This window comes from Camponotus vicinus, unplaced genomic scaffold (assembly GCF_025532165.1).
Source record: "Camponotus vicinus isolate PSW18456_S1 unplaced genomic scaffold, iyCamVici1.0 SCAF_1, whole genome shotgun sequence".
NCBI lineage: Eukaryota > Metazoa > Arthropoda > Insecta > Hymenoptera > Formicidae > Camponotus > Camponotus vicinus.
In genome coordinates this window covers 10,652,010-10,664,807 of record NW_028141945.1, presented here as the reverse complement: position 1 = coordinate 10,664,807, position 12,798 = coordinate 10,652,010, and the positions used below count along the sequence as shown (strand labels likewise).

General features: G+C 36.6%; 1 protein-coding gene across 7 annotated transcripts in view; it reads left to right on the top strand.

Moving 5' to 3' along the window:
* Positions 1-12,600, top strand: part of Dop1 (dopamine receptor, D1) — a 150,324-nt gene extending 137,724 nt beyond the window's left edge. For 4 of the 7 annotated variants that reach the window (XM_083103362.1, XM_083103369.1, XM_083103352.1 and 1 more), the window contains 6 exons: positions 6,331-6,403; positions 7,653-7,962; positions 8,244-8,388; positions 9,248-9,351; positions 9,756-10,038; positions 10,262-12,600. In XM_083103362.1, the coding sequence (XP_082959488.1) occupies positions 7,802-7,962; positions 8,244-8,388; positions 9,248-9,351; positions 9,756-10,038; positions 10,262-10,546 (978 nt within the window). In that variant the 5' untranslated portion in view covers positions 6,331-6,403; positions 7,653-7,801 and the 3' untranslated portion in view covers positions 10,547-12,600. Of the gene's footprint in view, positions 1-6,330; positions 6,404-6,429; positions 6,516-7,652; positions 7,963-8,243; positions 8,389-9,247; positions 9,352-9,755; positions 10,039-10,261 lie in introns of those variants that run through there. The other 3 variants (XM_083103363.1, XM_083103374.1, XM_083103382.1) reach the window with 2 other exon arrangements.
* The last annotated feature ends 198 nt before the right edge of the window (positions 12,601-12,798 follow it).

The window sequence follows — 12,798 nt, the reverse complement described above, 5'->3', positions numbered from 1 at the left end:
AGTGAATATATACTTTCGTGTGGACGATGACATGTACATTTATAAATTGAATGAAACTTATACTTTTGCGAAATATTATGTTTTCTTCATACGTTGCATTCTTGATCTGGAGTTAAAAGTTTTTTGAAAATATTGGCGTCAGAGAAAGTCGTATCCAAAAATGAGAAGAAAGTGGATGACAAGTCTGCGCAAATCAATATTAGGTGATCGAGGTGACGAGCGACGTGAACCGATAATTAACAGGCAATGTGTCTAAACTCGTGTACGTCACATCTAAATATCTACGCTGCGATATATATATCGCGTGCGACATCGTCGGTGCATGTAATATTGCCCTGTCGCGTCGAAGATACCGGCAATCGTCGGCAGACAATGCGATTACCGTTAAAGCACAAATTAACAGAGCAATCATCGAGTAATAAGCCGGCAACCGTAATCGCGCGCGTAACGAGCATGTGACGCTACCTTCTCTCTCGATCAACATCAACAGAATAAGCGTATTAGTTGATCACATGGCAATCACACATGCATTGAACATTTCCTTTGATCTATCAAAACGATAGACCGCGGGTAATTTCGATAATTATTACGACACATCTACTACACCTATCTTGATTTTTTTTCTTAGAAAAGGAAAGAAGGGAAAAGATTCCAAATGTAATATCTTAGATGGAAATTACATCTGGTTTGGTTTTATGTAATTTTAAAAATAGTTTCACATTTGGTTTGTCTTGGTCTAATTTTAAGAATATTTATTTTCAGCAATTATTTGAGGATGTTTTTCTCAAGAGCAGTTTCTTGGATCATTAATAAGAATTATGAGTACTATGTAATACATGTACAATAGCTGAACATATATTTTGATAAAAATTGTACACATCGACTCGTGCTATTTGGAAGAGAAATCGTTGGCTAACTTTAATTCCAGAGATTTCGTGAAAATTGGATTTTGACAATTATTTGAGGAAACATTTCTCTCAAGAACTGTTTCTTAGGCTATTAATAAATTATGAATATAGCTATAAAGCATTTTAATAAAAATTGTATACATTGATTTGAAGAAAAAACTATTTAACTCGTCGCGTTTCCATAACATTGGCTAACTTTAATCCCAGAGATTTCACGAAAATTGGCGCCAATTACTGAGAAACTGGACGCGCATGGTAAAGTCGCGGTCCACGAATATTCAGCTAATGGAAAAATTTTTCCCCAACATTCGTCGCTTTGTTAACGAAATGTAAATTGTCGAAACCACGAATCGTCGTCCTCGAGGTCATACGTACACAAGGGACCACTCGTGCGACACGATGATTGCGGGGGCGATCGATAGCCTATGCTGATTGAGCAGTCGTTTATTATCAGCAGCACGACGTTCCGCCGCTGACGCAATAAAATACTTTCCTTTGCATATGCATGCGAAGCGATATATCCGAAGAATCGATGAAATCCTTCGGAGGATTTTCCGCCGCGTCGCGCGCAATAAGATACGAACTTGCTCTAGGAACATATCAAGAATCTCGAGTATTCTCGCCAAGTCACGCAATGCTCGAAATAATGTAAAACGTATGGAGAAATATGAAATATATATATATATATATATATATAAATCAAACAACCCCCGTATAATCCGTTTCAGTTCCGGAAATAATTTCAATCCCGCAACTGAAAGTTCCATGTCCCAAGCCATTAAGAATTCTCAAGATCAAGATCTACTTTATCATTTTGGATTATGACGTCAGGAAATAGCGAGTAAGAACACGCGAATAATACGTCAGATGGTATACCGGTTAATTTTAATTCTGAGAATCATAGCCTTTGATGCAAAACGCATTATTTGAACATGTTGAGATAATAAACGAGCATATGTTTAATCGTAGAATATAACGAATATTTTCTGTAGATGTTCAATTCGCGTGGAACACAAAATCGAGCACATTCATAAATCTCAGCGTGATAAAAACGAGAATCTAGTAGAGAACCTGTTCGCGTAAACATATGTAAGACAACCTACTATAAGTAGGTTTGCCTCTAATGAGAAGAAAGCGATTTGGTGAAAATTGGCGGCATCCTTTCTGACTACAACTGTCAGTAGATTTATGTCCGGAGAAAAAGAAAGAAAGAGAGAGAGAGAAAAACAACGTATATCGAAATGGATAGAAACGGTTATAACATAATTTGCATGGATCGATTGTCTATGACAGCAACGTTTGAAGGGGCGTAAAAGCAATTTCGCATAAAACTAAACGAGAGCGTTTCCACTTTTTTCGCGCGTTCGATACGCTTTTTTTATTTTTTTTTTAAATTTTTTTTGTGCCTCGTTTTCGTCGTTCATTAAATCCTACTCGCACGCGTCATTTCTTTTTCTACTATTTTCATCGCATATGGACCGCGATAACTTTTCTTGCTCGAGCTTTAAACTGCAGCCGGTGTTGCATCGCCGTTCCTGTTATCTTCACACACGCATCTGCGATAGGTGCTGTAATAGATTTATTCGCAAACTATTGTATACAGTTCGAAACTGTAAGCTCGTATATCACGAGGCGTAGAAATGTGGACGGTCTAGCTATGTACAAGTTACAGATAGTGCGATTTAACGATCGAACTAAATACGATAATTAATAATATTGAATGTAATAATTTTTGACAGAATTTAATTTTAAAACTTCCAGATATTGGCGGCTGTTAAAGAAAATAATTTCTCGTTTTATCAGATTGAAAAAAGGAAACTTATTTCATAAAACAAATTAAAAACTTGATCTTCTCTTCTTCAGTCTTCACAAGTAATTAATGGTTTACGAAAATATGGACTTTTGAATGAGAAAATATTTAAACAGAAAGAATTTTAGTAATAATTTGACGTATGTTTATATTTGTGCAATAATTTGATTAATCTCAACAGCAAAACGGGAACGTGCATGATAAATGACAAAACGCTTTCACCGCGCGAATACACCTATGTTTCCGGAGATGCGAATTAATGAATAGCCGCAAAACATTTCCGAAGAAAGCGCAAGTTTCCCACATTTATCGTTTCGTTTATTTCCTCGAGCTGACTCTCAGGTCGAATCACAGTGACTGCCAAATACAGGTACAAATCGTCGTTCCCAGAACGAATCGATCGTTGACCCAAACCGGTCTTCTTGAACGAAAGTCGTGAGAGAAAGGAAATAAATGATGATCGAGATATATATGTCACACACGTTATACCTATAAACTTTCAGACGGAGGAATTAGTCGCACGAAATAGAAAACGATGCGACCCACTGACGAGATGTTAATCGAAAGAGAGTTATCGACGCGTTTATATAAATCGCCGCATGTCATTTGCTAATTTTGACGGATCTAGAAAAATTTATGTTCGTAAAATTGTAAAAAGATAATTGTAAACTGTGTAACTATAATGCTAACAAGTCGCACAATAACAAAGATGGTTCATTAAAGGTCGATTGTGCTCTCGCGTTAAACAGTAAAAAATAAAGTGTTAATTATAACATTTTTTACATGTCCCAGAAAGTCTACTCTAAATTTTAAGTTAAAATAACTTATTCGTCGTATGTTACTTATTGACAAACTAAAAATGTTAAATAATTGACACGATACTTTACATTTATTTTTGTTATTGTGACTTTAAGTGTAATGTAAAAATAAGATATAAATTAATTAAAAATTACATGAAAAAATAGTTACAATAACTCGTAAGAATTGTTGTAGGACATTAACATATAATAGTAATTATTTTAACTTAAATTATTTGTAATAGAAACATTTGATTTTAGTAAATTTGATTATTTTGTATGTCAATGTTCAAGATTATTTGAAGATTCACTTTAACTTTTCTTAGAATGTTAAACTGACTTTGAGACATGTTGATTGTTTAAAATGATTATGTTAAAAATACTCAAAATAATATTCTATTTCTAAGAGACATATACAAAGTGTTAAGTCATGAAGCTGACATGAAAGTAACACTTGAAAACGTTATAAAAATAATAACATATAAGTTGTATGTTTATTTTACATTAAAGTACTGATCAAAACGTGGTAACAGAAGAAAATTTTAACATATGGACGCACAATTTTTTACTGTGTAATCACTACACATTTTCTGAAGCACGTTTCTTTGTCACGTTAATGCATTTTTATCTTACAAGTTCATTCACGCTCTTACTGTACATTATATCGAAATGGTATGTATATAAATAGAAGAGGCCATTAGAACGCTTAATGCGATGAGATATATTGTAAGGACATGTATCTCAATCACTATTACCTGTACTGAATCCAGAAAACGTGATCTATCAAGCTTTATTTCAAAGACAAAGTATTTGTATCTCGTAAAAGATGTTGAGAAAATTGACGTATAAAGTAAAACCTTGCGTTAAAGTCTTTATGAAAATAATTTACATTTTTTAAATGTAAAATAGATTATTTAAATATAGATTAATAATTATAGATTATAAAATAATTTAAATATAAAATAAAATAATTTAAATAATTTAAATAATTTAAATATAGATTATTTAATTATAGATTGTTTATTGAAATTTACACTGTTTAATATTTTAATATTTTTCTTAGGATATATTTATTTTTTCAAAAAGTGAGACACACACAGTTATATGTAAATCTACCCAAGTTTAAAGTGTAAACAAAGAATAATATCTTCAAAATATCATTTAAACGCTTATACAATCCACTTTTGTGGATAATAAATAAAGAAGAATAAATAGAGCACTCGCATTAAGCGAAATAACGTGCGATTTATAAAAACTTGTATTTTTTAAATTGTATTTTCAAACGTTCTTATATTGTAAAATATTCTTTATAACTTTTTTAATCAGTGTATGTTGATTTATTTGAAAGATTTATAAAAGCCATCTTGAATACGAAATATAAAAACATTTGTATTTTATAAAATTTTGTCACCAATATGCCATTCGATTATTTTGCCATGCCAATTTTTTCAATATTTTTTACGACGAAATGAGAATAATTTATCTTCGAGACGCCCGATGGGAAAATTACTTCTAATCTATGCGATATGAATTGAATGCCAATTTGACATCAAATAATAGGAAATCTCTTGAGCCAGATCTAAGATAAAGCGTCTATGAAGAGTCACAGAAATTGGCGCGAATCGGAGCAATTAGTTGGAAATCAACTGGAAAATTGGAGCGAAGGAGATGCAATTTCAACTTGTGGAAATGGAAATTCTATTCCGATTGAATTGGAATTTTTTGAAAATACCCACTGTCGCTTATCGCGACTGTGCTTACTTTAAATTCATAAGTACTGGCGCATAATTTGCATCGGCGATAATTATTCCACGTGCAAAATTTCGCGAAACCGAGTGTTTCTTGAGCTGAGTAATATAAGAGTGTGCAGCTTAATGTAATATATAATATAAACCGTGCTAGAATGTAGAATATAAAGTAGCTCAGTACAGTGTATGCTGCATTGCATATCTAATGAATCGATAAACGTCGTTCTACTTTCGAAAGTTCACCGCGAGATCTCAACGCGACGCGTTACATAAATTATCATGATTGCGCCGAACTCGCGGTATGATTGATTCCGGAGGACGTTGCGTATATCCGTTTCGCGAAATACGACGAGATATTGAGATATTTGTTTTCGACTGGCGCATTATGCAGATTTAACCGCGAAATTACGTATAAATATCGATTACCGCACCCACGCCGTACGCAGACAGGTGTGATTCAAATTAATAGCACCGCGAATACATCTCGGCCTCGTATCCTCTAATCATCGCGAGTAATACCTGAGCTTTATCAATGAAATACGTCACGGGTGGTCTCGGTCGCCGGATAAATCCCACGATAAAATGCCAGCAGGTCGTAATTGCTTGCCTGGCGCGGATAATTAGCGCCTACCTGCCTACACCGCCGTAAAGAGCTAACTGGACTAAGGCAACTTTTTTTGCGCGACGATAATTACAATGAAGAATATTAAACATTGCGTTCTTTTATCACGATTTTACCGTAAATCCATAAGATACGTATGTATGCATGGATGTGTCCAAGTGCTGTGTTTCTGAAAATCCAGAAGACGTCAGGTAGTTTCAGCTATTAGATGTCTCTTCACATCCTTTAGACGTCTTTACGGTGCTTTTTGTGCTCTGTCTGCGTAGTCTCGTCGTAAAAGTGTCTTGACAATCATCGCAGTGTATCACGCTATTGTTACGTAGTCTTGTCTGACACGGGGATCGATTAGCCAAGCTAATTCCATCTTCTCCTGCCTCGCATCAATCATAACAATCGAAAGATAAGACCCGCATTCACACGTATTTCTCTCTTTGTCTTTCCGCAGAGTAATCTGACAGACGGGGAAGAAGAAGATCTGCCTGAAGACGCTTTCTCGCTGCTGTCGGTGCTCCTAGTTGGTTCGCTAAACTTTCCATTTGATCGATCGCGAGTCGCCCCTCGAAGACAGCCTCCTGAGAGTGCCTTTTCTCGGAAGACCTCCGATCCGACCTACCGTCCAATCATACCACGGTAGTCTCTGCCTTTCCCCTTTAGCCCTCATCTCTCGACACCATTCTGCTACCCTTACCTCGTATACCGCTTTCTACCACCTTCCCGAGACCCCTTTTGCCGCTTAATATAACCGATAAAATCGAATAAATTATGATTGGACGTAGGTCCCGAGGGTGAGTGTCATAATTTCTGTACCACGCTCGCCACCAACTGTCAAACTCTGTTCAATAATTTTGTGATTCTTGGCGTGCCTTCTACATCGAGATATCGTCATAGTAATAGTATAGTAATAGAAATGGTATATGTACAAATTTTTTTAATTTAAAATTTAACAATCTAAAAGTTTTGATTTCATGCTTTCGAGAATTGTATTTTAATAGATTTTGAAATTAAAATACTCAGGAAATATGTTATGATCATTTATTTAAATTTATTTAAATTTGTATAAACGTCTCTTAGCTTTTTTATTGAAAATGAAATTCTCTGTAGATAATATTTTATATATAAGAGAAAGATATACGGAGAAATTTTAAGGGATAATAAGATTTTTCCTATAACCGACGTTTTAACATCAATTATTGTAATATATAGAGCGCGCGCGCTTACGTTATCGATAAAATAAAGGTTTGCGAGAAGCAAGTTATATACTTGCTGAACCTAATCCTTTAAAGGTGATATGCGTGTATAACAGAACGGATTTATCGTCCCTTCGTTAATTTTATTCAATTTCATTCAATTGTACCTCTCGTAAGCATTCTTATTCATGATTTAATTTAAAAAAATATATATAAATGTCAAGTATATTGCAAGAAATTATGACTACCTCAAAGCTCCCCTAGCATGAATCATATCGATATCAAATCTGCCAGAGATTATTTCGTTAAAATAAAAATTGAGATTTTTCCCTCACGAATATTATATTGATGATCACGCACAGGGTGAAACATCTTAATGTTAAAAATATTGCTCGAAATATATCTCTATTATGATGGGGCGTCCAACATTCCGGGCCATTTGATAATAGTGTTCGATCCGATGAATCATATTTCATCGGCGACACGAGCGGATTTCTTAAGGCACGCGCTTCGAGGGGCGAAAATAGCAGCGTGTCCTGGAGATTCTCCGTCAGACGAATCTCTGCCGATATATCCGCAGGATTCCTCCTCGTGATCCTGATATTCTTCTCCGTCGCCGGCAACGTCCTGGTGTGCGTCGCGATCTACACCGACCGCGGGCTGCGGAGGATCGGCAACCTCTTCCTGGCCTCCCTGGCCGTCGCCGACCTCTTCGTCGGTGGGCTGGTGATGACCTTTGCCGGAGTCAACGATCTCCTCGGTTACTGGGTCTTCGGGCTGTGGTTCTGCGACATCTGGATCGCCTTCGATGTTATGTGCAGCACTGCCTCTATCTTGAATCTATGCGCCATATCGCTCGATCGTTACATACACATCAAGGATCCTCTCAGGTGAGGCCATAAAATCATAGTTTTTCGAGAAGAACAACTAAACAATCGTAAATTAAAAAAGGATTATAATTATTTTTTGCTTGAAACATGCATGCAAACTTTTCCCACTAAATTTTAATATTTTTAAGATTGAAAAAATAAGAATTATATATTATATTTCGTTATTTTTATAAGATATCATAATTACACTTGAAAGAATTTAATTCTGATAAATTAATTAGTTTCAATAAACTGAGGATATTGTGGAGAATTAAGTTAAAGGATTGTATTTTATTTTTTAGATACGGCCGTTGGGTAACCAGGAGAGTTGCCATTGGTGGTATCGTTGTTGTGTGGCTCCTTGCAGGACTCATATCCTTCGTACCGATCAGTCTAGATCTTCACAGAAATGAAGATACACCGAAGAGTTATAACGATGCAGTGGAGGTATAACAATTATATAATTTAGTCATTTTAGTTTATTAATATTAATATTAAAATTTGATAAAGTCACCTTTTTTCTTCTTTCAATTTTTCTGATGCAAACTATTGCTTTTAATTATCGCGAGAAATCCTTTTCGCTTGAAATTTATGAAATATGCATCCCGTCTACTTCGATATTTGAAGTGCACATTATATTAAAAAAAAATCTGCAATTATAAATATCAATCGGATGCAACATATGTCGATTGCGGAAAAAATTAAATTCGCGTCGAACTTTGTAAAGAAGATACATGCACAGAAAAAAAATAAGTGTCAAATCAAAACTTATATACTTAAACTAACGCGTTCATTGTTTCGTATATACGCAACAATTTATAATCTTAAAAGAATTTAATAATTTTAAATTTCAACAATTTTATAGTCTTATTTTAATATTGTAATTGTCGCTTCAAGAATATATAATTATTTAATTCTACTTTAAGAAAATTATAATATTTGATTTAAAAATGTTATTTTCTATCTAACATTGTTTCTTTTCCATTCAAGAAAATTAAATTTTAAATCATAAGAATATATTTTTCTTGATTAAACTATATAAAATGGCTTCATTCAAGTAAGCAATTATTCAAGCAATTATATTTTTCTTTAATTAACGCAATAAAATCTCATTTCAAGATGTTAAAACTAAATATATTTTCAAAACAAGAATGTCCTTTTTTTTCTGTGTGTGAATCGTCGTAGTTTGTGCTTTCGAATAGCTAAGGGATTAAAAATAGATGACATTTTTCATTTCACGTCCGAAGTAGTTTGCGCAATCCTCACGTTATCCTCCGTTAATTTTACTCGTCTTTTACCCTTACAGGAGCACCCTACGTGTTCCCTAGACATTACACCCACCTATGCGGTGGTGTCTTCTTGCATATCTTTCTACGTGCCCTGCATCGTGATGTTGGGTATTTATTGCAGGTAAGAATGCTCGCGCGCGCGTTCATCGCCGCTCGGGAACTATTAATTTAACTTTTTACTTCCACACTCGTCGCTAATCATCGCTATAATCTTCACGAGTGATATGGCTCGCACGCAATTTTACGAAGCATGACCAACCGCGATAATCCAAGCTGCTTCGAGCAAAACCAAAACAATGCACTCAGTCTCGAACAAGAGATCTTTGTTTGAAAATTCGCAGTGAATAGGAGATAAATCGCGTATACGCAATAAGCTTCTTGCGTGCGTCTTTACACTCGTTTAGCAAAACAATGAGTCGCTAATAAATTATCATTAAAATCATATTGATGAAACAAAATTTTCAAGAGAAAATTTTCAATTTTCATTATTTGACATGACTATACACGATGTGTTCCTCTTTTTAGGCTCTATTGCTACGCGCAGAAACACGTGAAGAGCATCCGAGCGGTGACGAAGCTGCCGGACACCTCGATGGCCAAGAGTTTTCGCTCGAAGAGCAGTCGCTGCAAACCACCGAAGCCGCAGACGAAGACGAAGCCGACCAGTCCTTACCATGTATCCGACCACAAGGCCGCGATCACCGTCGGCGTAATCATGGGCGTATTCCTGGTGTGCTGGGTGCCCTTCTTCTGCGTCAACATTGTCGCAGCCTATTGCAAGACCTGCATACCTCTCCGAGCGTTTCAGGTGATGATCCGACTTCTATCTTCTTAGAGAACATCAGGATATCGATTTTATCTCGATTACAATCGTTTCAGTTTGAGACCGAGCTTTTTCCTCCCTTAAAAAAATCGATTAAGAGGGGTATTTTTATTTTTGATGCTATGACAATTATTTTATTGGATCATCTCATAGAAGAAATCTCTGAGGATTTTCCTGTCGCGCATGTAAAACTCGTTTCTTCTTCCAGGTTCTCACGTGGCTCGGCTACAGTAACTCGGCCTTCAACCCGATAATCTACAGCATCTTCAACACTGAATTCCGGGAGGCGTTCAAGAGGATCCTCACGAAGGGAGCGCGCGCGCGGGGCAACCAGCCTTCAACCAGCGAGTGCGGCGAGTTTCGTTCCGTGGTGGTTCAGAAGCGCAACGGATCCATGATCGAATGCAACATCAGCCCGAGATCGAGCGCGGACAGTTGCCAGGTCGGCGTCATGGCTCAACGACATCGCGACACCATCGTCAGCGCTATATAAACCGCGAGTCAACAACTCTCGATCATCTCGAACGATCTCTTTCCCGGATCTCACTCGCCGCTTGCCTCCGGAGTCGTCGCGGTCGTTTCTCACCCTTTCTCACTCAGCCGATCTTGTCGAGGAATCCGCGATACTAGGATCTTTAGAGACATCGACATCGTTTGACGGAAAGTAACATGACGTGCGAATTTACATATGCCACGTCCAAAGACACTTTTTCATCGTATCGATCCTCTATAATCGCACGAGAGAGACATATCAATTATAAGTCGGTTTCATTTCGACGTGTGAAAATTTCCACAGATTCCCGATTTTATCTCTGTTTTCCGAATTTATTTGTTTATTTTAATTTGTCTCGAGTCCCCCACACATGCTGAGAGAAAAACCATTGCCGCGATTGCACGACTCCCAACGGGACGGTAAATTATCCCGTTTCGCGCATGTGAACTTGCATCGATGTACATAAAATCTGCACACGATGTTACTTGTATCGAAGAATAAGCGGATTTCATTCTCGTGTGCTAAAGTTTAGTATTTGCGCTCGCAAATCCAGATAATCAAGTGATTAATCGTATTAATTAATCATGTTAATTAATCATGTTAATTAATCGTGTTGTTGCCATGTTGATTAATGATTAATCATATTGCTATCATGTTGCCAACAATGATACATAATTGTTGGCGACATGACAGCAACCTCATAGACAGCTAACTATCTGGCAAGTATTAAATGCTAAATCTGCCTGCTCGAGGAAGGACTTGCAACTGCAGTTACGACGTTAACATTTCTCGCTATACAATCGCTCATTTAATATAAATGTAACTGAGGCCGCTGGGATAATATTCGATCATATTAAATCTCTTCTCACGTAATATCAATGTTCTAGTTAGCTATCGGCACTTGGCTCGAGAATTTAGAAAACCGTTGCTCGTCTCTCTTCGACATCGGGTATCGTAAATGCAGGAGCAATATAATATCGAGATAATTGATATAATAAAAAGAATACTTCGTATCTTTCGACTCTGTCATCGTCATCATCCTCGCGACTTGAAACGAATTAAAAATTACGAGTGACACGAAGGTTTTTTTTCAAACAATCGAGGAGCATCACGAACAAGGCTGTGTGATGTGATGTTCGATGCAGGCGTAAGCGTGACAATTCGCGAAGACGTAATCAATCATTGTAATTAAGACAATCACTGAAACTTATTTCGAGACATATCTAGAAAACCTGATTCATTGAAATCGTAGTTTTCTTTCATTATATATATATATTTTTTTTTATTTACTTATTTATCCTTTTTTTAAGCGGTACGACTATAAGGCATAGAGTGGGATTTGTCGATTAATAGAAGAATCCAAGTGTAGCGCTTAGGATACTAATCTCATCAAGCAATCGTAACTCTTTAATGGAGCAATGTCGATAGCCAATCTACGATATTAAGAGTTGGATGTTACCGATACGTTTCTGAACAGTAACGTCAGTCGAGAAACATCGTGAAGAAAAAAAAAAAACTTTATAGAGCAATAGGTCAGCGCAAACGGCGCGCCGTGTGAACTACAGAATTCATTTTCCATCTTGTAAATAGCCATTTAATTATTTTTCTATTTGACGGGGCGCAAAGGGACGCAGACAAAGAGAAAGATAACTCGCAGAAGCGCGACATCTCAGAGTTATGGGCGCGCGGCACATCAGATATATCGCAAAATCGAAAATCGTCGAGCACCCGTCGAATCTAAAACTCAATTCTGCATCACATATCCGAGCGGAAGGAAGTAGTCACGAGCCAATTTGGCGTTCGCGAGGATCCGTCGAGCTTCCTTGGTACATCTATATCTACGATACAAAGCGCATTGCGATCCGGCGCGAGAGGGGATGCAGGGGGAAACAAAGAGAAATGGTACACAAGTGTATACATTGTTGTAGATTGTATAAGAACGGTTGTGAAGGAACGACGTTTCAAACTCTCTAGCCGGCTCGGCGCAATGTTGATGTATATTACTGATATATTCGAATGACCGTTCTCTGTAAATATATTAGATTATAAGACTTCGACAAGAGTATCTGATTTGCGACTTCTTACTGATTCCTGTATCCCATCGAAGCATAGAACACACAAACCGATACGAAAAACAGGCACTTATATATGCTTCTTACTCTCTATTTACAATATCTACAGAAAATTTCAGCTGCAAGTATAAAATTATAACAAATAGGATTTTTACAAAATATCCTCGTTCTCGTTATGTA